Source organism: Somniosus microcephalus, chromosome 11, assembly GCF_052327205.1.
Source record: "Somniosus microcephalus isolate GS21.2 chromosome 11, FLI_Smic_1.0, whole genome shotgun sequence".
NCBI classification, from domain to species: domain Eukaryota; kingdom Metazoa; phylum Chordata; class Chondrichthyes; order Squaliformes; family Somniosidae; genus Somniosus; species Somniosus microcephalus.
The window spans coordinates 230,815,238-230,842,385 of NC_140997.1; the positions used below are offsets into that span (position 1 = coordinate 230,815,238).

The window sequence follows — 27,148 nt, forward strand, 5'->3', positions numbered from 1 at the left end:
CCCATCGTTCCTCATCCTGTATCTATCCTATGGGGCAGTCTCTGATTTTATATCAGCTGTGGGGAGCTTAGACTGAAGTTAGGAGGAAAAGATGCCATTTGCGTGCAACACGCTGGAGGAGTTTTTCTTAATTCATTCTTGGGATGTGGGCGTCGCTGGCAAGGCCGGCATTTATTGCCCATCCCTAATTGTTCTCAAGAAGGTGGTGGTGAGCCGCCTTCTTGAACCGCTGCAGTCCCGTGTGGTGAAGGTGCTCCCACAGTGCAGTTAGGGAAGGAGTTCATGGATTTTGACCCAGCGGCAATGAAGGAACAGCCAAGATATGTCCAAGTTGGGATGCTGTACGACTTGGAGGGGAACTTGGAGGTGACGATGTTCCCACGCACCTGCTGCCCTTGTCCTTCTACGTGGAGGAGGTCGCGGGTTTGGGAGGTGCTATGGAGCGGAGCACCATTTGACAGTGGGAGCTGATAGAAACGTACAGTATGGTGTTGCTGGCTCCATTATTTTGGACGAAATTGCTTCGTTAGGAGGGAAACTTGAGGGAGAATACAACACAAACGTATAAGAGGACCCTGCCCTTACTTCTAAATAGGAAGTCGAATATCCATTCTCACTTGCAAATATTTCTCCAATTCAGTTCCTGCCCGCTATATAATGAGGTATAGAGTGGAGCTGTGGAAAGGGTACAGCACTCAACGGGTTAATGTTAGTCTTGCTGACAGCGATGAATGGAAAATTGCAGATAATGTGTTGGCTCCAGTTATTGCTCGATAAGAGCGAGCAGTCATCACATGATCAACCTCTTCAGTAATAACCTTTCACTGATTGACCTTTGAATGGGTGACACCATGAAGGACATCGCCTAGGAGACGGTGCACAGTCCTGTACTGTAATTCTTAATCTCTCCTCCCTCCAACCCGCGACTCAACGTCTATCTCCAGACCTTATAAACGTCCTTGGGAAAAATATACAACAGAGAGCAGAATTTGAATTTTGTTAATCGTGTCAGTCACTAACGGAGAGTTATAGCATCACATGACAAAAAGGAATGGTGTTAATGGGCAGCATGGCTAGGAGTTACACACTGCCCAACGAATATTTTAATGCCATTTGTTTCTTCAGCTGTTGACGTTGCTGCTTATTTGAGCTTGCAACTCTTAACTACCCAATTATCAAACTGAAATGCAGCAACAGCAACATTGAGCCAGCACTATTAATGAACAAAATCATCCCAAGGCGTTTTGCAAAGGTGTGTCAACCGAGATTTTGTGCTCAAGTCTCGGGAGTGGGGCTCGAACCCATGACCTTTTTTTTAATTCGTTCATGGGATATGGGCGTCGCTGGCAAGGCCAGCATTTATTGCCCATCCCTAATTGCCCTTGAGAAGGTGGTGGTGAGCCGCCTTCTTGAACCGTTGCAGTCTGTGTGGTGATGGTACTCCCACAGTACTGTTAGGGAGTTCCAGGATTTTGACCCAGCGACGATGAAGGAACGGCCGATATACTTCTAAGTCAGGATGGTGTGCAACTTAAAGGGGAACTTGTAGGTGGTGGTGTTCCCATGCGCCTGCTGCCCTTGTCCTTCTAGGTGGAAGAGGTCGCGGGTTTGGGAGGTGCTGCCGAAGAAGCCTTGGCGAGTTGCTGCAGTGCATCTTGTAGATGGTACACACTGCAGCCACGGTGTGCCAGTGGTGGAGGGAGTGAATATTTAAGGTGGTGGATGGGGTGCCAATAAAGCGGGTGCTTTGTCCTGGATGGTGTTGAGCTTCTTGAGTGTTGTTGGAGCTGCACTCATCCAGGCAAGTGGAGAGTATTCCATCACACTCCTGACTCGTGCCTTGTAGATGGTGGAAAGGCTAAAGGCTTTGGGGAGTCAGGAGGTGAGACACTCATCGTAGAATACCTAGCATCTGACCTGCTCTTGTTGCCACAGTATTTATGCGGCTGGTCCAGTTAAGTTTCTGGTCAATGGTGACTCCCAGGATGTTGATATGGGGGACTCGGCGATGGTAATGCCGTTGAATGTCAAGGGGAGGTGGTTAGACTCTCGCTTGTTGGAGATAGTCATTGCCTGCCACTTGTGTGGCACAAATGTTACCTGCCACTTATCATCCCAAGCCTGAATGTCGTCCAGGTCTTGCTGCATGCAGGCATGGACTGCTTCATTGTTTGAGGAGTTGTGAATGGCACTGAACACTGTGCCATCATCAGCGAACATCCCCATTTCTGACCTTATGATGGAGGGAAGGTCATTGATGAAGCAGCTGAAGATGGTTGGGCCTAGGACACTGCCCTGAGGAACTCCTGCAGCGATGTCCTGGGGCTGTGATGATTGACCTTCAACCACCACAACCATCTTCCTTTGTGCTAGGTATGACTCCAGCTGGTGGAGCATTCCCCCCCCCCCCCCGATTCCCATTGACTTCAGTTTTACTAGGGCTCCTTGAGGCCACACTCGGTCAAATGCTGCCTTGATGTCAAGGGCAGTCACTCTCACCTCACCTCTGGAATTCAGCTGTAATGAGGTCGGGAGTCGAGTGGTCCTGGTGGAACCCAAACTGGGCATCAGTGAGCAGGTTATTGGTGAGTAAGTGTCGCTTGATAGCTCTGTCGATGACACCTTCCATCACTTTGCTGATGATTGAGAGTAAGCTGATGGGGCGGTAATTGGCTGGATTGGATTTGTCCTGCTTTTTGTGGGCAGGACATACCTGGGCAGTTTTCCACATTGTCGGATAGATGCCAGTGTTGTAACTGTACTGGAACAGCTTGGCTAGAGGCGCGGCTAGTTCTGGAGCACAAGTCTTCAGCACGATAGCCGGGATGTTGTCGGGGCCGACAGCCTTTGTTGTATCCAGTGCGCTCAGCCATTTCTTGATATCACGTGGAGTGAATCGAATTGGCTGAAGACTGGCTTCTATGGTGATGGGGACCTCAGGAGGAGACTGATATGGATCATCCACTTGGCACTTCTGGCTAAAGATGGTTGCAAACGCTTCAGTCTTGTCTTTTGCACCCACGTGCTGGGTTCCACCATCATTGAGGATGGGGATATTCATGGAGCCTCCTCCTCCCGTTAGTTGTTTAATGGTCCACCACCATTCACAACTGAATGTGGCAGGACTGCAGAGCTTTGATCTGATCCATTGATTGTGGGATCGCTTAGCTCTGTCTATAGCATGCTGCTTCTACTTTTTAGCATGCATGTAGTCCTGTGTTGCAGCTGCCCCAGGTTGGCACCTCATTTTTAGGTACGCCTGGTGCTGCTCCTGGCATGCTCTTCTACACTCCTTATTGAACCAGGGTTGGTCCCCTGGCTTGATGGTAATGGTAGAGTGAGGGACATGCTGGGCCATGAGGTTACAGATTGTGGTGGAATACAATTCTGCTGCTGCTGATGGCCCACAGCGCCTCATGGATGCCCAGTTTTGAGCTGCTAGATCTGTTCTGTCTCGGAGGCGAGAGTGCGACCCACTGAGCCACGGCTGACATGTGCGATTAAAAAATATAGACCCCTGATGAGAACACCGCAGTTTGATTGTGACGCAAGACACAGCACATTGGGCAACATGGAGCCCGCCTTCCTTCTTGCACCAGAGTTCCCTATCTTGGTCACATCGTTCTGAGCAAGTGCTGAGCAGAGGCCAACATCTGGAGGTTGCCCCAGCCCCAGGCTGCTCTTGGAGATCTCCCCATGGTGGAGGACAGGTGCCAATGGGCTTACCTAGAAGCATTAGTCAGGCTCGCCAGCAACCCGAGCCTTTGGTTGCAGTTGGTGTGAGCCCAGAAGAAAAAGTGAGGGGAACACCAATTTCTTGACATTTCTGGGTGGTGGGGAGAGGTTTGGAGGAAGGAATTAGGGTCGTTTCCTCACAAAACTATATTTTTGTCCAGCCGCTTGGAGTCTGTGATGAGGTGTGCTTGGCACTGGCAACTGAATAATTTCGGCATCTGAATTTTGACCGCCCTCTGTAGAATTGGTTTCACACATATCTAATCAATTGATCAACTTAAACATTGGCCAAAACTTGAATAAATACAGCTGGGCTTTTTATATGTGGGTTTAAGAAACATATAAAGGTAAATTTTGGGACCTCACATTGGATAACTGGGCACGCTGCCCAACATCTTCTGCCCACTGAAATGGACGGCACAAACTTTCCTCTTTAGGATCCTCGATCAGCTAGTCTTCAACTCAACTCAACTCAAAGAAGCAGCTGATGCTTGATTTAGTTATGAGTAATGAACCAGTGGTGGTTAGTGAGTGTCTCAGAAATAATGGCCATTTGACTGAGTTCACAATTACATAGAAACATAGAAGATAGGAGCAGGAGTAAGCCATTCGGCCCCTCGAGCCTGCTCCGCCATTCAATGAGATCATGGCTGATCATCCAAATTCAGTACCCTGTCCCTGCTTTCTCCCCATACCCCTTGATCCCTTTAGCCTTAAGAAATATATCCAACTCCTTCTTGAATATATTTAATGAATTGGCCTCAACTGCCTTCTGTGGTAGAGAATTCCACAGGTTCATCACTCTCTGGGTGAAGAAATTCCTCCTCATTTCTGTCCTAAATGGCTTACCCCTTATCCTTAGACTGTGACCCCTGGTTCTGGACTCCCTGACCATCGGGAACATCCTTTCTACATCTAGTCTGTCCAGTACTGTCAGAATTTTATAAGTTTCAATGAGATCCCCTCTCATTCTTCTAAACTCCAGCGAGTATAAGCCCAATTGACCCAATCTCTCCTCATATGTCATTCCTGCCATCCCAGGTATCAGCCTGGTGAATCTTCACTGAACTCCTTCCATGGCAAGAACATCCTTCCTCAGATAAGGCGACCAAAATTGCACACAATACTCAAGGTGTGGTCTCACCAAGGCCCTGTACAACTGCAGCAAGACATCCTTGTTCCTGTACTCAAACCCTCTCGCTACGAAGGCCAACATACCATATGCCTTCTTAACCGCCTGCTACACCTGCAGGATTACCTTCAGCGACTGGTGCACTAGGACACCCAGGTCTCGTTGCACTTCCCCTTCTCCCAATCTATTGCCATTCAGATAATAATCTGCCTTCCTGTTTTTGCCACCAAAGTGGATAACCTCACATTTATCCACGTTATATTGCATCTGCCATGCTTCTGCCCAATCACCCAACCTGCCCAAATCATCCTGGAGTTTCTCGGCATCCTCCTCACAGCACACACGCCCACCCAGCTTTGTGTCGTCTGCAAACTTGGAGATATTACATCTAGTTCCCTTGTCTAGATCATTAATATATATTGTGAATAGCTGGGGTCCAATTAGACTTGGAGGGGAGATTGAAGGGTCAGAAGAAACTGAAATATCGGTCATGGCAGAATAGTTTGCTTTGGTCTTCACAGTGGGGAAAGGAGGATACGATACCACAGGGGAGGCTGGAGATTAACAAAGGGGATAAAATTACAGGGAACATTAGAAACAGAAATACTGGAATGGATAAAATAATGGGATTGAAGCTCTGGAAAATCTCCAGGCCCAGATGGTATCCACTCGAGGATATTGAAAGAAATGGGTGAGGAAACTGGGGAGACATCCGTCGCAATCTTCCCAAGCTCATTAGATTCAGCGGATTGGAAGTTAACAAACGTGACACTCTATTTCTGAAAAGGAAGCAAAAACAAATTGAGGAACTACCGGCCAGCACTAAGATAATTGCTAGAATCCATCATGAGGGACAGAATAAGAGAACACTAGGAAAGGTATGAGTTGATTAGGGAGAGTCAGCACAGTCTTATCAAGGGTACATCATGCTTAACTAACCTAACAGAGCCCCTAGACAGATTGAGGATGCAGATGCATTGATTTTGAGAAGTCATTTGACATGGTTCTGCATTAAATTATGATCATGTGAAATTGGAAGCAACATCCTGGCATGGTTGAGAAAGTGGTTGGGAGGTAGAAGGTAGAAAGTTGGGATAAAAGGGACATCCTTTGGTTGGCAGATAGATAATCGGAGAGATTTCGGGGTCCAAGTAACTATGTCATTAAAGGGGTGCAAAAAAACAATCAAAAAGGACTCATGAGGTGCTGAGGTTTACAGGAGGTGTTGAATATAAAGGCAGGAAAGTGCCACTGCATTTATACAGAGCATGAAGCAGAGCTCATTGTGACTATCAGGATCATTTGTACAATTTAGCTCTCCTGATGTAGACCTTTCCATGGCAGGAGAGCCAGTTGGAATTTGGGCGGCGAGGTCAATGCACCAAATTCACGGCCTACACCATCTTCTGCCCCTGAGGAAGGGTGTACTGGCCTTGGAGAAGGCCCACGCAGGCTTCATGAGGATACTACCTGGGATGAAAGAACTATGATCAGAGACCGGGTAAATTTGGGTTATATACCTTCGAGATTAAAGGGTAATCTGACTGAGGTGTTTAAATTGATGAAGTGGATTGTCAGGTTAAATAGCAATAACTCTTTGATAGAAAACCCAGAATAAGTGCCCGTGAATGTAGAATTCGAATTTAAGATAAGCAAAATAACAGTGAATGCAGGAAAATCTTCACACAACAGGTTCTGAAAATGTCAAGCATACTATCCCAGAAGGCCAGAGTTACAGAATCAACTGAGATGTTTAAAAGGGAGAGAGATACTTGCTGTGGGAGAAAAGCGACTCGGAGGTGTGGAGAGGAGGCAGGGAACTGGAATTTAACAGATTAAGAGCTGCCATGGCCAACAAGATGGTGGCGCAGGCTCGATGGGCTGAATGGCTGTTCGTGTGTTTGCTTCGGCTGTAACTTTGGAAGTTTTGCTACTTTAAATGTGCTATATAATGGAAGTTGTTATTGAAGAGAAAATGCACCTCTGCTGAATAAACCCAATGTAGTGGGTTAAGAACATAAAAACATAAGAAACAGGAGCAGGAGTCGGCCATTCGGCCCTTCGAGCCTGCTCCCTCATTCAATAAGATCATGGCTGATCTTCTACCTCATCTCCACCTTCCTGCACTATCCCCATATCCCCTGATTCCCTTAATATCCAAAAAATCTATCGATCTCTGTCTTGAATATACTCAACGACTGAGCCTCCACAGCCCTCTGGGGTAGAGAATTCCAAAGATTCACCACCCTCTGCGTGAAGACATTTCTCCTCATCTCAGTCCTAAATGGCCGACCCCTTATTCTGAGACCGTGACCCCTGGTTCTAGACTCCCCAGCCAGGGGAAACATCCTCCCTGCATCTACCCTGTCAAGCCCTGTAAGAATTTTGTATGTTTTAATGAGATCACCTCTCATTCTTCTAAACTCCAGAGAATATAGGCCTCGTCTACTCAATCTCTCCTCATAGGACAGTCCCCCCCATCCCAGGAACCAGGCTGGTGAACCTTCGTTACACTCCCTCTATGGCAAGTATATCCTTCCTTAGGTAAGGAGACCAAAACTGTACACAATACTCCAGGTGTGGTCTCACCAGGGCCCTATATAATTGCAGTAAGACGTCTTTACTCTTATACTCAAATCCTCTTGTAATAAAGGCCAACATACCATTTGCTTTCCTAATTGCTTGCTGTACCTGCATCTTAACTTTCAGTGATTCGTGTACAAGGACACCCAGGTCCCTCTGAACACCAATATTTCCCAATCTCTCACCATTTAAAAAATACTCTGCTTTTCTATTTTTCCTACCAAAGTGGATAACTTCACATTTCTCCACATTGTATTCCATTTGCCATGTTCAGTGAGGGAGGGAGCCAAAGTGCCTGCTTCTGGTTCATGATGCGCCGGTGAAGAGTTCATGAACTCAACCAAGTCTTCACACAGAATCCATTAAATCCTTTATTCATAGAATCAGAGAAATTTAAGGCACAGAAGGAGGCCATTCGGCCCATCGTGTCTGTGCCGGCCGACAAAGAGCTCTCCAGCCTAATCCCACTTTCCAGCTCTTGGTCCGTAGCCCTGTATGTTACGGCACTTCAAGTGCATATCCAAGTACTTTTTAAATGTGATGAGGGTGTTTCTGCCTCTCCCACCCTTTCAGGCAGTGAGTTCCAGACCCCCACCACCCCCTGGGTGAAAAAGGTTCTCAACTCCCCTCTAATCCTTCTGCCAATTACTTTAAATCTATGCCCCCTGGTTATTGACCTCGCTGCTGAGGGAAATTAAATGTGGGAAGAAAAAAAATAATAATTGCAAACTCACCCCTTTTGGTGATCTTGTCAGCCATTGGGGATCCACGAATCCCAACGGCAGATTTGGCAGCATGTGGTACATCACTTTGGCACAGCACATCTGGAGTGGAGAAAGAAAAGCAAGTCCGGGTAAGTCTCTGTCCTTGTTTGGATCCATGTTTCACCCAATCTCTGGGAGGACGCCATTGCCCTTGAGCAATCGAGGTGAGTATTAAAGAGCACATCTACAAATTAGAGCCAGGTCTTTCAGGAGTGAAATTAGGAAACACTTCTACACACAAAGGGTGGTGGAAGTTTGGAACTCTCTTCCGCAAACATCAATTGATGCTCGATCAATTGTTAACTTTAAATCTGAGATTGATAGATTTTTGTTAACCAAAGGTATTTAGAGATATGGGGCAAAGGCGGGTATATGGAGAGAGGTCGCAGATCAACCTTGATCTCACTGAAGGGTGGAACAGGCTCGAGGGGCTGAATGGTCTACTCCTGTTCCTATGTTCCCACAAATTTGCGGCCCAGGTTCAGAGCGCGTATCAGGAACTCAGGCGTGAAGGTCATCGACCCTCACAGGAGTCTCCATTCATTGGGATGAAAAATCCTGGGCGAGCCCCTTGACTTCGGGAGAGCAAATTCATGGAGCAAGAAATGAGTTCGATTTTATATCAAAATGGAGTTGGATGTTGCGATATATTCGAGGGTTGAGCTCAAAGGCCTGAGCGGCCTTTTAATGTCGGTAACTTTTCTTTGAGGAGAAGTTAACAAAGGTGGGCTTGTTTTTCTTTAGACAAGAGAGTTTGCGGTTACAAGACTGAGGGGGGCGACCTGATAGAGGTCTTTAAGATTATGAAAGGGTTCGATAGGGTAGACGTAGAGAAGCTGTTTCCACTTGCGGGTGAGACCAGAACTAGGGTCCATAAATATAAGATAGTCACCAATAAATCCAATCGGGAGAAACTTCTTTACCCAGAGAGTGGTGAGAATGTGGAGCTCGTTAACACAGGGAGTAATTGAGGTGAATAGCACTGATGCATTTAAGGGGAAGCTAGATAAACACATGAGGGAGAAAGGAACATGGATACAAAATTGTCTAAGTGACAGGAAACAGAGCGTAGTGTTGAACTGTTGTTTTTCGGACTGGAGGAAGGTATACAGTGGTGTTCCCCAGGAGTCGGTTCTAGGACCACTGCTTTTCTTGATATATATTAATGACTTGGACGTGGGTGTACAGGGCACAATTTCAAAATTTGCAGATGACACAAAACTTGGAAGTATAGTGAACAGCGAGGATAGTGATAGACTTCAAGAGGACATAGACAGGCTGGTGGAATGGGCGGACACATGGCAGATGAAATTTAACACAGAAAAGGGCGAAGTGATACATTTTAGTAGGAAGAACGAGGAGAGGCAATATAAACTAATGGGTACAATCCTAAAGGGGGTGCATGAACAGAGAGACCTGGGGGTATATGTGCACAAATCAGTGAAGGTGGCAGGGCAGGTTGAGAAAACAGTTAAAAAGGCATATGGGATCCAGGGCTTCATAAATAGAGGCAAAAGCAAGAAAGTTATGATGAACGTTTATAAAACAATGGTTTTTGTTTTATTTGTTTATGGGATGTGGGCATTGCTGGCATTTATTGCCCATCCCTAATTGCCCTCGAGAAGGTGGTAGTTGAACCGCTGCAGTCCGTGTGGTGAGGGTATTCCCAGTTTTCAGGATTTAGACCCAGCGACGATGAAGGAACGGCGATATATTTCCAAATCAGGATGGTGTGTGACTTGGAGGTGGCGGTGTTCCCATGCGCCTGCTGCCCTTGTCCTTCTAGGTTGTGGAGGTTGCGGGTTTGAGAGGTGCTACCGAAGAAGCCTTGGCGAGTTGCTGCAGTACATCTTGTAGATGGTACACACTGCAGCCACGGTGCGCCGGTGGTGGAGGGAGTGAATGTTTAAGGTGGTGGATGGGGTGCCAATCAAGCGGGCTGCTTTGTCCTGGATGGTTTCGAGCTTCTTGAGTGTTATTGGAGCTGCACTCATCCCAGGCAAGTGGAGAGTATTCCATCACACTCCTGACTTGTGCCTTGTAGATGGTGGAAAGGCTTTGGGGAGTCAGGAGGTGAGACACTCACCGCAGAATACCCAGCCTCTGACCTGCTCTTGTTGCCACAGTATTTATGTGGCTGGTCCAGTTAAGTTTCTGGTCAATGGTGACCCCAAGGATGTTGATGGTGGGGGATTCGGTGATGGTAATGTCATTGAATGTCAAGGGGCGGTGGTTAGACTCTTGCTTGTTGGAGATAGTCATTGCCTGGCACTTGTGTGGCACGAATGTTACCTGCCACTTATCAGCCCAAGCCTGAACGTCGTCCAGGTCTTGCTGCATGCGGGCATGGACTGCTTCATTATCTGAGGAGTTGTGAATGACGCTGAACACTGTGCAGTCATCAGCGGACATTCCATCTTAAAATAAGAAAGTTAGGAATGTGATGGGAAGTCTGGCAGAACGTCTTCATCCAAAGGGACAAGATTTGTGGGTTAGGGTGGCAGGGTAGACCAATGTGTCAGCTAGGCTCAGTTAGTGGCCGAGGCAACACTGACAGCACCCAAAGATTGTAGATTCAAGCCTCACTTTAGAACTCTGGCACATGACCTCGGCTGACACACCTCGTGCAGTACTGAGCGAGTGGATGAGGCATGACAGCGAGACCCCGACTACCCGTGCAGGTGGATGTTTAGGATCTCTCGGCGCTATTCAAAGAAGAGATGGGGAGTTCGCCCGGTGTTCTGGCCAAATTCCTCCCTCAACCCTTAACCCCCCCCTCCCCCCGCCGCCCCCCCCCCCACCAAAAAACACAGTAACTTGTCATTCATTTCATTGGTTTTAGTGAGAACCTGTTCTGGACTCGTAGTTCAGAGGCCAGGACAAATAATCCTGAGAACGCAAGTTCAAATCCCACCATGGCAGTCTGAGAATTTGAATTCAGCTTTTAAAGATCTGGAAATAAAAATCTGGTCTCAATAAGAGTGACCATGAAGCTGTCGGATTGTCGTAACAACCCAACTGGTTCACTGATGTCCTTTAGGGAAGGGAACCTGTCATCCTTACCCGGTCTGGGCTACATGTGACTCCAGTCCCCACACCGACATGGTTGACTCTTAACTGCCCTCCTGAAGTGGCCTCGCGAGCCCCTCGGTTGTATCTAACCTGCTACACCACATGGACTGCAATGGTTCAAGAAGAAGGCCCACCACCACCACCACCACCGCCTTCTCAGGGTAACTAGGGACGGGCAATAAATGCCGGCCTTGCCAGCGACGCCCACATCCCTGAAATTAATATATATTTTTAAATGACTGCTGCTTGTGTCTACATGGTAACAGTCCCCGCAGCTCAAGGTAACTGATTGTACGTGAGCTGCTTTGCGATGCTTTTGCGAGACACAAGGCTTTAGATAAATACTCGTTTTTCTTCTTACACTGAAACAGTGTAATTGGGTTCAAGAGGCAGTTGGATGCGTCCCTAGGATTAAGGGATGTGGTGAGAAAGTGGTAGGTGGGGTTAATCTATCAGAAAGGAAGAAAGGAAGGGGCCTCTTCCTCTTCCCATTTCTATAAAATTATTAAGGAAATGAGCATTCAGAAAAACACAAGCATGTTGTACATTGTCCACAGCAAACCAACCACTGTTAGTTTTCTCTGATCCTGCAGTAGATGTCAGCAGTATTTGGACAGGATAGCTCGCTGATACTCAGACCCGGGGTTTCCTCCCAAAGCTAGGTGGGATGTTGGTGGATGAGGGGCAAAGTGGCAAGGCCGAGCACAACGTTCCCGCCCCATGCTTGATTTCCCCCCGCCCCGCTCTCACTCGCCGCCAGCGGGGGAGGGAGGGAGGCGGGACCTGGGCTCCCGACGGATTTTCCCGGCGTCCACCCCCCTTACTGCCAATCCCCGGGAGAGCCTGGGGAAAGGTGGCAGTTGTCCGTGGAGCAGTGGTGGCCTTTGAATGGAGCGAGAGGGCCTAGGGGAGGCACCAAAGCCTTGCCCTTGTTTTTTTTAAGGACTCGGTCACGGGCTGGGCCTTAGAAAAAAAAAAGGGGAGGCCCCTGCCGCGTTTTAATCCGTGAGCCGCGCTCTCGTGCACCGTCGGGTTTTTGCGCGCTCTGACAGCGGCATGCGCTTTGTCTTGGTGGTAGGGACCCCACCAGCAGCCTGCCCTGCATCACAAACATCTCAAACTGGCCAACAAGATTCAGCTCGGGCTGCAGTGGGGTCTTGTGGGAAGTTCTGCCATCCCCCCCACCACCCCCGGCGCAGAGAGGGGGAATCCGCCCCTCGACGCCTTGCTGCCGCGTGAACAGCGGTCGCTTGTCCCGGGTTCCTTTTGAATGCCGGGGGAACCGAATACCACCAATAATTGGGGGCCTTCGGCAGCGGGGAATTGGAATTGGTGAAATCTGTGGCGGGGCGGTTGGGTGGGGTGGGGGGTAATTCTTTTCGTGAAGTGTTCAGGGCGGTTGAAGAGTCTGCTGTGCTTTTACCTTCAGAGGCGTTGCTGACTCGGGATTCATTAACACCAACGGTGCTATAAAAATCGCCCCAGCAATGTCGTCTGGTCTCTCATTCGCTACATAGATTGCGATCGTTCCTCCCTGAAATGCAAGAGGAGACAGCGTTACGATAAAACACAGTTAGACATAGCTCAGGTGGCCACATGATAGCTCAGTGGGCGAAGGTACTACTCAATGTAGTGCAAGGCCACACAGGTTGGAAGGACCGAGCTGTGACTCGTGGGGGTCGATTTTCATGGAGCCGTCAGGCGGGGCTTCAGGCGTGTGGGGGGGGGGAAATCCCGATTTCGGGGGTCCCGACACCATCCTGCCCAAAACCCCGCTCCACGCAACTTTCAGAGGCAGCGGGTACCCGCCCCGCACTGGGACCCGCCGACCCCAGGCGGGAAGGGATTAGTGCCAATTAACTGCCTGTTAACAGGTAGTTAACAGGCAGTTTTTAGCCTAATCCCTATTTTGAGGGGTTTCGTGTGGGTTTCCCAACGGCTCCAAACCACGCCAGGTTAGGGCAGGCGGGCTGTCGGGTTGAAGGAGTTGGAAGGGTTGCGATGTCGGCGCTCAGGTGAGTGATAGGTGCATGAGTACAAAGGTAAGTGTGTTTGGTGTGTCTAAAGTGTGTAAAGAACTTTTACTTACCTGTACTTACCTTAACAGCCTTTCTTCCTGTAGCCGTCGGGAGCCCATCACTCAGCCGGCACTTAAAGCTGAACGGCTGCGATCTGTGAAAAGTGACAGCCTTCAGCTTTGAGTGCCGATGTGAGTTCGAACTGAGTCTGTGTAGAAGGACTCAGGTTAGAAGTCAGACTGTCAGTGTTTCACAGCTTCAAACAGCTGTGAAACACTGATATTTCATCTGTCAAGAACTCTTGACAGATGAAATTTCAGTCTGTGACGTCACCTGTTGCCGGGTGGCCCTTAATTGGCCTGCTGAGCCCACTGGGCGGGCTCAACAAGGTCAATCAAGGGAAAATCGCACGGATTGGCCGGACGTCGATGCAGGCGGGACTAAAACCCGAAAGTTGTAGTCCCGCCTTCTTCCCGACAGCTTCGGGAAAATCAACCCCATGGTCCATGCTGCGACAATCCCGGCCAGGACAGCAACTTGACTCAGTGGCGGGTGGAATTGCCCTGGGGCGGCTGCGTGATTGGGGCGATAGTGCTCCGGCAGCCTGTTTTAACAGCAGGCCCGATTAGCTTCTCCCCAATGACACCTTTCATTTATATAGCGCCTTTAACATAGTAAAACGTCCCAAGGGGCTTCATGGGAGCGTTATCAGACAAAATGTGACAACGGGGGGTCACATACTATTAGGACAGGTGACCAAAAGCTTGGTGAAAGAGGTAGGTGTTAAGGAGCGTCTTAAAGGAAATAGAGAGAGGTGGAGAGACGGAGAGGTTTAGGGAGGGAATTCCGAGACAACTGTAGGCACGGCCGCCAATGGTGGGGGCAAAGGAAGTAGGGTACGCACAAGAGGTCAGAATTGGAGGAACGCAAAGTTCTTGGAGGGTTGTAGGGCTGGAGGAGGTTACAGAGATAGGCAGGGGCGAGGCCACGGAGGGATATGAAAACAAGGATGAGTATTTTAAAAATCGAGGCATTGCCGGACTTGAAGGGGAGAAAATTATGCAGGGCAATGGGGAAAACAGCAGGGGAATGGGACAAATTGGATAGCTCTTCCACAGAGCTGGCATAGTCATGATGGGCCAAATGGCCTCCTCCTGTGCTACATCATTCTATGATTCTATATAAACAGGCAAACATGAAAAAAACACTTTGTAACTGTAGTGTATGTGCCTTTAAGACAAAACTACTTTTACAGCTCCTGTATACTGTAGTACCGGCAGTGACCACACCTGTATATAAGCCTTGCGCATGCCTCTGTACCCCCAGTCTTGAGACTACCCTCCTCCAGTAAATACCTGTTTAAATCGTTACGTTACAGCATCCGTGTGGTTATTGAAAAACAGCATACTCTCAGAATCACGGATCTAACGGTGGCGACGAGTGTCGATTCGAATCTACCTGCAACAAAAAAAAAAGTCGAGGCCAGGAACACGGGCGTCGACCACGAGCAACCGCCCAGTCGTCAGGCAGAGAGTGAACATCGCAGGGGAGGCTGTGGAGAGCCGGGCTTGGTTCCCCAGCCACGACGATCAGCAAGAGACTGACGACAGGTCCAGCGCAGACCCTTCCCGGGCAGTGGCGGCTGGAGCCGACCGACGGCGGAGAGAAAGCCGAGCAGCGTCGACGGGGTAAGACAGAGGGTGAAGCGCACAGGGCGCAGCCGGGGGTTGAAAACCGAGCGGCGTCGAGAGAAAAAGAAAACAAACTGGAGAGAGAGAGGGTAAAGCAACAGCCGGGTTCAGGACCGAGCGGCGTCAAAAAAAAAAAAGAACACGCAGAGCACAGCCAGGGCTCAAGGGCTGAACAGTGTCCGCGGGGAGAAGAAGGGAGAGCGCGGGAGACGCCATTGAGCCGCGGAGAAGAAGGAAGAGCGCGGGAGACGCCATTTTTAGAAGCGCAGCGGAGAAGAAGGACGAGTACGGGAAGGAAGGAAAGCGCGGGAGACGCCATTTTGTGCCAGCGGAGAAGAAGGGGAAGAGCGGGAGACGCCATTTTTGACAGTTAAATCACACCCAAGGATGCCGAAGAGTGGCAGTATCTCTACATTCGACAATGAAGTCGAAGATTGGGTGACATACGTGGAACGTATTGAGGTGTACTGCAGGGCGAATGAAGTGCCAGATGCTAGTAAAGCACTGGTTTTGTTAAGTTTTTGCACCCATGGAATTTATGGGTTACTGTGAAATCTAGTAACCCCAGAGAAGCCGGTGAACAAGAATTTCGAAAGCATAGTAGAAATCCGACAGGACCACTTAAACCCCACACCGCTGCTGATAGCAGAACGATTTAAGTTCCATAAAAGGAACCAACACAAAGACGAAAGCAATGCTGAGTACCGAACGGAACTGCGCAAGCTATCGAAACACTGCCAGTTTGGAGCGGGACTAGCAGATACGTTAAGGGACAAGTTTGTGTGTGGGCTACAAAGTGAAGGAACCCAGAAACGGCTTCTATCAGAAAAGGATCTTACGCTGGACAAGGCTTTCAGTATGGCAGTATCACACGAAGCAGCCGCAAGGGGCGCTGCAGAGATACAACGGAGACCGCAAGAATATGGCACCAATGAAATGTCCTATGGAACAGGGAAGTGCTATCGCTGTGGCAGAACAACACATGACCAGAAGGATTGTTGGTTCAAGGACCAAGTGTGCAGACAGTGTGGAAAAGCAGGACACATAGCAAGAGTCTGCAGGTCTGGGAAGAAAACCAACAGTAAGAAATCTCCACAGGAGAAGTACAAAAAGGTACACCAGGTGATGGACAGTGGTTCAGACGAACAGAAAAGTGACACAGACTCCGGAAGCAAGGAGCTGGGTTGTCTGAAACTACATAAGGTAACCAAAATGGAGGATCACCAGACTATCTGGGTTACACTCAAGATAGATGGAGTCCAAGTGAAAAAGGAATTGGACACAGGATCAGCCCTAACAGTCATAAACCAAAGGGAGGGTAGCCTCAGTCTGCAGGACGATATGGATGGGTTGGTCAGATGGGCGGAACAGTGGCAAATGGAATTTAACCCGGAAAAGTGCGAGGTGATGCACTTTGGGGGGACTAACAAGGCAAAGGAATACACAATGAATGGAAAGACCCTAGGCAAGACGGAGGGTCAGAGGGATCTGGGTGTGCAAGTACACAGATCCCTGAAGGCGGCGGAACAGGTGGATAAGGTGGTAAAAAAGGCATATGGGATACTTGCCTTCATTAGCCGAGGCATTGAATATAAGAGCAAGGAGGTTATGATGGAGCTGTATAAAACACTGGTTAGGCCACAGCTGGAATACTGTGTGCAGTTCTGGTCGCCACACTACAGGAAGGATGTGATCGCGTTAGAGAGGGTGCAGAGGAGGTTCACCAGGATGTTACCAGGGCTGGAGCGCTTCAGCTATGAAGAGAGACTGGGCAGATTGGGTTTGTTTTCCTTGGAGCTGAGGAGGCTGAGGGGGGACATGATTGAGGTGTACAAAATTATGAGGGGCATAGATAGGATGGATGCTGAGGAGCTTTTTCCCTTAGTAGAGGGGTCAATAACTAGGGGGCATAGATTCAAGGTAAAGGGCGGGAGGTTTAGAGGGGATTTGAGAAAGAACTTTTTCACCCAGAGGGTGGTTGGAGTCTGGAACTCACTGCCTGAAAGGGTTGTGGAGGCAGAAACCCTCACAACATTTAAGAAGCATTTGGATGTGCACTTGAAATGCCATAGCATACAAGGCTACGGGCCAAATGCTGGAATATGGGATTAGATTAGACAGGGCTTGATGGCCGGCGCGGACACGATGGGCCGAAGGGCCTCTATCCGTGCTGTATGACTCTATGACTCTATGACTCTATGACTACAAGCGACTATTTTCAGATATACCCTTGAAAGCTACAGAGGTTGTCTTGAAGACGTATACGGGGCAAAAAGTCTACCCCAAAGGAAAAATAAGGGTGAAAGTGATATATAAAGGCCAGGAAATACCTAAAATGGATATATATGTATTGCCAGATGGAGGACCACCACTGCTAGGACGTGAATGGATCCGGAAGATACAATTAGATTGGCATTCCATACAGGCACTGAAGGTTGAGGCCAAAAAGGATGACGAAGTCACACCTGGACGACTGTCAAAAATGCTAACTGATGCAAAAGAAGTGTTCCAGGAGGGACTAGGAACACTAAAAGGCATAACAGCAATGATTAAAATAGAGGAAAATGCAAGCCCAAAGTTTCTTAAGGCCAGACCAGTGCCCTATGCGATCAGACCAGCTGTTGAAGCAGAGCTGGAAGGGTTGGAATGTTCAGGAGTACTGTCCAAAGTGGACTGGAGCGAGTGGGCTACACCCATCATTCCTGTAATGAAGAGGTCGTTGAGTAATACGCCTGGGGAACCAAAGAAGGTCCGCATCTGTGGGGATTTTAAGGTGACAGTGAACCCAGTCCTTCACACGGTACAATATCCGCTTCCACGAATTGAGGATATTTTCGCCTCGCTATCTGGAGGTAAACGCTTCACCAAAATTGATCTAGCCCAGGTGTACTTGCAAATGGAGGTAGAAGAAGCTTCGGAACAATACCTTACGATTAACACTCAAAGGTCTCTATCAATACAACCGGCTGGTGTTCGGAGTAGCCTCGGCTCCGGCTATCTGGCAAAGGGCAGTGGATCAAGTCCTGCAAGGTATTCCAGGGACCCAGTGTTATTTGGACGACATCTTGGTCATGGGCGAATTAGACAGTGATCACCTCGTCAACTTGGAGAAGGTGCTCACCAGATTAAAGGAGTATGGGCTACGAGCTAATCGCCACAAGTGCGAGTTTTTCCAGAAACAGATCTCGTATTGTGGCCACGTCATCGGTGAAGAGGGGTTACATAAGTCCCCTGAAAAGATTGAGGCAGTAGTCAAGGCTCCAGCACCGGAAAATGTGTCACAACTGAGGTCGTTCCTCGGGCTGGTAAACTACTACCACAAGTTCTTACCAAATTTGTCCACGGTATTACACCCACTGAACACCCTACTGCAAACAGGGGTACCATGGAAGTGGGATGACGAACGTAGACGAGCTTTCCAGAAGTGTAAAGAATTGATCACATCAAAAGAGGTGTTGACCCATTTCAACCCAGCACTACCAATTCGTTTGGCATGTGATGCATCACCCTATGGTATTGGAGCGGTGCTGTCGCACAAATTCCCAGACGGGTTGGAGAGGCCAGTAGCCTTTGCGTCCCGGTCACTAACCTCAGCCGAGCGCAACTACGCCCAGATTGACAGGGAGGCCCTCAGCCTAGTATGGGGAGTAAAAAAATTCAACCGCTATCTGCATGGGCAGAAGTTCACCTTGCTGACTGACCACCAACCACTTGTCTCCATCTTTAATCCTAAGAAGGGCGTTCCAGTGATGACTGCACAATGGTTACAAAGATGGTCCCTGTTTCTAGGGATGAATCGATATGAAATAGAATATAAAGGCACGAAACAGCATGGGAACGCTGATGGACTATCGCGCCTGCCACTGCCTACTGTGGAGGAAGCACCAGCAGTGGACCCTATCGAGATATTTTATTCGTCAATAATTGAACGATTGCCAGTAACGAACGCGGATATAGAGGAGACCCGCAATGATCCGACGCTGTCTCGGGTATATGATTTGACGGTGAGGGGATGGCCAACACATGGCGACTCACTGTTGCCATCATTCTCATCCAGAAGAGAACAGCTGTCAGTATGCCAGGGGACAGTGATGTGTGGATCCAGAGTGGTGATTCCACCCAAGTTAAGGGAGAGAGTGCTAAATGAGCTACATGAAGGTCATCTGGGGGGAGTGAAAATGAAAAGCCTTGCTAGGGCTTATGTGTGGTGGCCGGGAATCGATCAACAAATCGAAGACCTAACTAAGAGCTGCTTAGGATGCCAGAAGGTCCAAAATGCACCACCACATGCCCCTCTACACCCATGGGAGTGGCCCTCCTCTCCATGGCAACGGGTGCATATTGATTTCGCTGGTCCATTCATGGACTCAATGTTCTTAATAGCAGTGAATGCTCATTCGAAGTGGCCTGAGGTGATAAAAATATCTTCAACCACTACAGAGAAAACGATTGCAGTCCTACGGACCATATTTGCCAGAAACGGTTTGCCAGAGCAGATTTGCTCTGATAATGGACCACAGTTTGTGTCCAAAGAGTTTCAAAAATTTATGAGAAGGAATGGGGTAAGGCATTACACATCCGCCCCGTATCATCCAGCCACAAATGGATTGGCTGAGAGGTTCGTACAAACCTTTAAGAAGGCGATAAAGGCCATGTGCGACGATGAAATTCCACTACAGCATAAGATGGGACAATTTCTTATTAGCCTACCGAAACGCGACACATGCAGTTACCAACCAGACCCCGGCCATGATGTTCTTTAACCGAAGGTTAAGATCTCGTCTGGACTTGCTCAGACCAAATGTGCGAAGAAATGTTGAGGACAAACAATTCCAGCACATCAATGAGAAGCCGACAAGGAGCTTCAATGTAGGACAACCAGTCTTGGCCCATGACTATCGAACAGAGAAATGGCAACCCGGAACGATATGCACAAGGCAGGGGCCATTAATGTACACAGTGGATGTCGGGGAGAACATTGTGAGATGCCACGTCGATCAGATCTTAGCGTCACAGGAACGCGTCAACCCATGTCTCGAGTACCTGCGGATGATCCCGACATACCGGTAGCATCTACCTCAGAACCAGTAGCAGTGGAACCCAATGAACTACCCGATGAAAAGGGGTCAGAATCGCCTCTGCACCAAGAACAAGAACCTCAGGAAAGGCGCTATCCTGAAAGGGTCAGGAAGCCGCCCCAAAGACTGAATCTATAAATGGACTATTGTTGTTTAATGTACATGTTAAAGTGTTAATTGTTATTTGAATATTAGGGGTACTACTAATCTAAAAGGGGAGGAATTGTAGTGTATGTGCCTTTAAGACAGAACTACTTTTACAGCTCCTGTATACTGTAGTACCGGCAGTGACCACACTGGTATATAAGCCTTGCGCATGCCTCTGTACCCCCAGTCTTGAGACTATCCTCCTCCAGTAAATACCTGTTTAAATCGTTAAGTTACAGCATCCGTGTGGTTATTGAAAAACAGCATACCCTCAGAATCACGGATCTAACAGTAACCAGCAAGAGGAGATGAGTGACGATGATCAGTGGTTTGTCCCCAGCTTTTACATTAGCCTCGGTTACAAACAGATTGGAGACCAGCAGGAGAGCATTGGAATAGTGAAGTCTGGAGGTAACAAAGGCATGGATGAGGGTTTCAGCAGCAGATGAGCTGAGGCAGTAGCGGAGACGGGCGATGTTACGGAGGTGGAAGTCGGCAGTCTTGGTGATGGCGTGGATATGTGGTTGCAAGGTTTCGAACGGTCTGGTTCCGCCTCAGACAGATGCTAGGGAGAGGGATGGAGTCAGTGGCGAGGGAAGCGGAGTTTGTGGCGGGGCCCGGAGACAATGGCGTCGGTCTTCCCGATATTTAGCTGGAGGAAATTTCTGCTCATCCAGAACTGAATGCCGGACAAGCAGTCTGACAATTTAGAGACAGTGGAGGGGTGAGAGAGGTGGTGGTGAGGTAGAGCTGGGTGTCATCAGCATACATGTAGAACCTGACGTAGTGTTTTCGGATGATGCCGCCAAAATAGTTGGGGCAGAGGATAGATCCTTGGATGCACCAGAGGTAACGATGCGGGAGCGGGAAGAGAAGCCGCTGCAGGTGATTCTCTGACTAGGACTAGATTGATAGGAGTTATACCAGGCGAGTGCAGTCCCACCCAGCTGAATGACAGAGGAGAGGCTTTGGAGGAGGATGGTATGGTCAACTGTGTCAAAGGCTGAAGGCAGGTCAAGAAGGATGAGGAGGTATAGTCTACCATGGTAGAGGAGTTTATATGGAAGGAGAGATTAAGGGAGGATAGCAGGGCAGTGAACTCAAGAGGAGAGAGAGTTTGATGAGTTGAGGTGGAGGTTGGAATCACCGAGGTTGAGAAGTCGCTCGGTGCAGAGGCTGAGGAAGGAAAGCAGTGAGGATATCTCAGTGAGAAACTTGGGTGAGTGGCAGAGAACAATGATTTTAAATGAGAGGTGAGAGGGGTGGAACAAGGGGAGATGCTCAAAGGAGGAGAAAGTGCCAGAGGAGTAGGGGGACAGACCCAGGTGTGATTTAGTGATAAGGGCTACACCGCCCACCACGGCAGTCTGGGTGGGGCAGGTGGTGGAAGCTATAGCCAGCTGGGGAAACCTCATCAAGGGGGAGGGTGTCATCGCCCCTCAGCCAGGTTTCCGTCAGGGCCATGATGTCGATGTAATCATCCACGATAAGCTGATGGATGGCAAGGGCGTTCTTCACAAGTGAACGGACATTGTGGAGGGAGATGCGGAGAGGGGCGGTGATAACCGATCCACTGGCAGTGTCCACAGGGCCAGTGCTGGGAGGGGTGAGTGGGCCAGCAAGGAAGTTGGCAAGATTAGCCTCCAGCAGGTGCACTGGGCAAGTTATTTACCCATCCTCTTGCTCAGTTATAGACAAAAGGTGATAAAATAGAATAAGATGCAAATTAATTCCATTTTACAAAGTATTACCTAGAATGTACAGCACAGAAACAGGCCATTCGGCCCAACTGCTCCGTGCCAGTGTTTATGCTCCACATGAGCCTCCTCCCACCCTTACTTCATCTCACCCCATCACCATATCCTTCTATTCCTTTCTCCCTCATGTGTTTATCCAGCTTCCCCTTAAATGCATCTACGCGATTCGCCTCAACCACTCCCTGTGGTAGCGAGTTCCACATTCTCACCACTTTCTGGGTAAAGAAGTTTCTCCTGAATTCCCTATCAGATTTATTGATGACTATCTTATATTTGTGGCCCCTAGTTCTGTTCTTGCCCGCAAGTGGAGAAACATCAATGGGCTAGCAATTCGGTATCGTCACGGTTGGGGCGCTAAATTTAAAAAATGTTGGAGAATTAGCGCCAGGCACTAATCCTTCTGACCTCCCGCTAATTTGATTGTTAGCGCTCCAAGAGAGAACTGGAGCGCTAAATCAAGCGCTAATCACCTAACTTAGGGCGCTACACACAGAGAGCGGGGCGCTACCCATAGAGAGCGGGTTGCTACCCGCAGAGAGCGGGGTGCTACACACAGAGAGCGGGGTGCTACACACAGAGAGCGGGGCGCTACCCGCAGAGAGCGGGGTGCTACACACAGAGAGCGAGGCGCTACACACAGAGAGCGGGGCGCTACACACAGAGAGAGCGGGGCGCTACACACAGAGAGAGCGGGGCGCTACACACGGAGAGCGGGGCGCTACACACGGAGAGCGGGGCGCTACACACAGAGAGCGGGGCGCTACACACAGAGAGCGGGGCGATACCTGCAGAGCGATAACCAATTTCAGATTCACTCCAATCGGGACTCATCATTCACACTGGCTCCTTCCAGTTTTTAAAGGGGAAGTTCAATCATTCAACACAACCTCATTCTCAACATTATTGGCTCTGACTGTTGCCATCGTCGCTGGGTCCACCACAGTCCACCGGGGATCTCACGGTGTCGCAGCAGCCCAGCAATCTGTGCTGCAGCAGATTGCTAGGGATGCTGAGGTGCTGCCCCGGGGGAGTGGCAGTGGGTCAGTGGAGCAGGAACCTGCTGTCCTCTCTCAGGATGACAGCATTCCTGCTCTCACCACTGCCACTCCGCCATTGCCCTTGTCACTGCTTGTCATCCAGCCAGGCCAGACTGCCACCGCCCACCCTGAGGTGGTGCAGTGTACAGCCAGGCCTTCCAGGCCCAGAGCTGGTCGAGGGCATCCTGCAAGGCCATCTGTAGTCTCTGGCACCGACACTCAGCAGCCTCCACCAGCCCTGCTGCAGCCACTGGGGAGACACTATGTAGGAGCAGCAGATTAGGAAAAGACACTGTGAAGAGGGGAGGCAAGGGTTTGTACAAGGGTGATTAGTCAATATTGTTGTTGTATATATGTGTTTACTGAATGTCGATAAATGTATTAATTGAATTTTGCAGAATATGTGGTGTGTCTCATTTCAGCTTTGCGCTGTGATATGACAAGTGAAATGGATGGAATGATGGGGATGTGGTGAGCAACCGGGATGTGGGATAGAATTTATTGGAACCTCAGTCTGATGAGGCGGTCACGATTCCAGAAGGCCAATTGAGTGGCTGCCTCCTCCCTCACTGCTGTTCTTCCTCCTATTCCTCCCCCTCCTCCTCCTCCTCCTCTCCCTCTTCCTCCTCCTGAGGTGGTGCGGCTATGCCTGGTGGCAATGGCTGGGCCCTCATGATGGCCAAGTTGTGCAGCATGCAGCACACCACGATGAAATGGGACACCCGCTCAGCCGAGTACTGGAGGGCTCCTCCCGAGCGGTCAAGGCAGCGGAACCATTGTTTGAGCACCCCGATGGTCTGCTCGATGATGTTCCTGGTGGCGGCATGGCTCTCATTATATGAGTGCTGGGCAGGAGTGTTGGGGTTGCGGAGGGGAGTTATGAGCCATGTGGAGATCGGATAGCCCTTGTCTCCGACCAGCCAGCCGCTAGCTTGATGTGGAGGCTGGAAGAGTGCTGGCACACCAGTCTGGCGCAGGATGAAGGCATTGTGGCTGCTGCCAGGATAGCGGGCATTGACATTGAGGATTCGCTGTGTGTGGTCGCACACCAACTGGACGTTAAGTGAGTGGTAGCCTTTGCGGTTACAGAAGTCCTCAGGATTGTTATGCGGTGCCCGCAGAGCGACGTGGGTGCAGTCAATGGCGCCCTTCACCATGGGGAAGCCCGCTATCCTGGCAAAGCCACATGCACACTCGTCCTGCTTCACTCTGGTGATGGAGAAGGAAATGTAGTCCCTTCGCCTTCTGTAGAGAGCATCTGTGACCTTGCGGATGCAAAAATGGACGGCGAACTGCGAGATGTTAGCTATGTCTCCTGCTGCAGACTGGAAGGATCCGCTGGCATAGAAATTGAGGGCGACGGTGACCTTGACTGCCACTGAGAGAGCCGTGGTGGTCCTGATCTGAGGCTCGAGGTCTGGCTGCAGGAGGTGGCAGAGCTCTGTGACCACCTCCTTGGTGAAGTGGGGCCTTCTAAGACACTGCTCCTCAGTGAGATTTAAGTAGGAGGAGTTCTCCCGGAATACCCTGGGAGGGTAAGGCCTCCTGTTGAGAGCCCTGTTGCCCCTCCTCCCTCTGGCCACATTTTCCAATGCTTGTCTCTGCCTCCACTGCCTCCGACGTTGATGCTGGGGGGTGAGGTCGAGTTCCAGTACAGCCCCTATTAACGTATCCAAGTGTAGGACTTTGAAATTTTAGCAAAAGAAAAAGAAAGACTTGCATTTCTTTAACGCCTTTCACGACCACCGGACGTCTCAAAGTGATTAAAGCCAAGGAAGTACTTTTTGAAGTGCAGTCGCTGTTGTAATGTGGGAAACGCGGCAGGCAGTTTCAGCACAGCAAGATCCTGCCAACAGCAATGTGATAATAACCAGATAATCTGTTTTGGTTATGTTGATTGAGGGATAAATATTGGCCAGGACACCGGGGAGAACTCTGCGGCTCTTCTTCAAAATAGTGCCGTGGGATCTTTTACGTCCACCTGAGAGAGCAGACGGGGCCTTGGTTTAACGTCTCATCCGAAAGACGGCACCTCCGACAGTGCAGCACTCCCTCAGTACTGCAGTGGGAGTGTCAGCCTAGATTTATGTGTTCAAGTCCATGGAGTGGGACTTGAACCCACAACCTTCTGATTCAGAGGTGAGAGTGCTACCCACTGAGCTACAGCTGACACAAATGAAAGCAGAATGAAAGGCAGAACACTCCTGAAAGTAAGAAACGTTTAACTCACCGAAAACAGCTGTTTCGCTGTGTGAAACTGAGAAGGCAGCATTGATTGGCCACTAAAATCAAACGTGGCTGTTGATCCCTTTGAATACCGCGCCTACAGCGGCCGCCCGACGGCGTCCCGCCTCCTCTTCCTGCCCCTGTTCAGGCCGGGTGCTAAGGCAGGGGGGCGACAGTCAATCTTGCATCTGGGCCGATAACGGGACGTTCCATAGTCATTGACGTCACGATCTGCCAGGCGCTAAAAGCCTAGGCGCTAACTGTTAGCGCCAGCGATAAATCCCGGGTGAATTTCACGTGCGGCGTTGGATTCGCCGCGTCCCACCGCAAACCCATTAGCGTCTCGTTAGCGCCTCCCTCCCCCTCCCCCGGCGCTAATAGGAGATGCTAACATGCCGACTTTCTCCCCCATCTTCTCTACGTCTACCCTATCAAACCCTTTCATAATCTTGAAGAGCGCTATCAGGTCACCCTCAGTCTTCTCTTTTCTAGTGAGAACAGCCCCAGCCTGTTCAGTCTTTCCTGATGGGTATAACCTCTCAGTTCTGGTATCATTCTAGTAAATCTTTTTTGCACCTTCTCCATAGCCTCTGGGGGGCGATTTTGCCAGCCCTGGGGAGGCGGGTTTGGAGGCGGGACAGCCAGGAAAATGGCAGAATCTGGAGGCGGGTACCCATCCCCGCCCCCAACCTGCCTCTGTGCCATCTTCCCAGGAGGCGGCTACCCGACCCGCGCCGGGTCCCGTCTCCTGGGGGCGGGAAGGGGATTGCAGCCACTTGGCTGCCTGTTAACAGGCAGTTCACAGGCAGTTAAGAGGATTATCCCCATTTTTCCAACAGAGGTGCGGACTTCCCGACGTCGGGAAACCCCGCCAGAGTCAGCGAGGCGAGCAGTGGGTCTGCGGGGGTCGGAGGGGTGCAAAAGTGCGCTGTGGAGGTGAGTGATGGGTGCAAGTGTGGAGCGGTAAGTATGTGAGGTGGGTGAAAAGTGTTAGCAAAATCCTTACCTTTGTTTCTTCCTGCAGGCTTCAATTGTTGGGGATCCGGAGGCTCCGGCATCTCACCGGCAGAGATGACAGAATGGCTGCTGCATTCTCCGATGTAACAACCATCTGCCTTCAACTCACAAAATAGGTTTGGTGAGCCTTGAGTACAAGAACTCACCAACAGCAGAGAATGTCAGTGTTTGACAGCTTCTCAAAGCTTCTCAAAGCTGTCAAACGATGACAATTCATCTGTCAAACATTTTTGACAGATGAAACCTCATAAGCTGACGTTCTCTGTCACCGGCTTCCCCTTAATTGGCCTGCTAAACCCGCTGGGCGGCTTAACAAGGTCAATCAAGGGAAAATAGCATGGGTAGGCCAGAAGTTGATTGAGGCGGGAGTAAAACCCGACAAACAGCAGTCCTGCCTCCATCACATCCCCATTGGCAAAATCACCCCCTCTATATCCTTTTTATAATCTCTTCTTCTTAGGCAGTCCCTGGGAACCGAGGATGACTTGCTTCCACATTAAAAATGAGTTCTCAGGTGACTGATGAGTCCAATGCGGGACCTACAGTCTCTGTCACAGGTGGGGCAGATGGTGGTTGAAGGGGCGGGTGGGTGGGGTGCTTGGGTTGACGTGCGTTCCTTCCGCTGTTTGCGCTTGGCTTCCGCTTGCTCCCGGCAAAGAGACTCGAGGTGTTCGGCGCCTTCCCGGATGCTTCTCCTCCACTTTGTGTGATCTTGGGCCCGGGATTCCCAGGTGTCGGTGGGGATGTTGCACTTTTTCAAGGAGGCTTTGAGGGTGCCCTTGAAGCGTTTCCTCTGCCCACCTGGGGCTCTCTTGCCGTGCCAGAGCTCCGAGTAGAGCGCTTGTTTTGGGAGTCTCGTATCGGGCATGCGGACAATGTGACCCGACCATC

General features: G+C 49.8%; 1 protein-coding gene across 1 annotated transcript in view; it reads right to left on the bottom strand.

The window, feature by feature from the left end:
* The window catches only part of LOC147111326 (monoglyceride lipase-like), an 82,157-nt gene that overhangs the window by 31,701 nt on the left and 23,308 nt on the right, over window positions 1-27,148 (bottom strand). The window contains exons 3-4 of the mRNA XM_086002109.1: window positions 12,710-12,820; window positions 8,185-8,274 (exon numbers count right to left, since the gene is read on the bottom strand). Coding sequence (XP_085858235.1) covers window positions 8,185-8,274; window positions 12,710-12,820 — 201 coding nt within the window. The remainder of the gene's footprint in view (window positions 1-8,184; window positions 8,275-12,709; window positions 12,821-27,148) is intronic.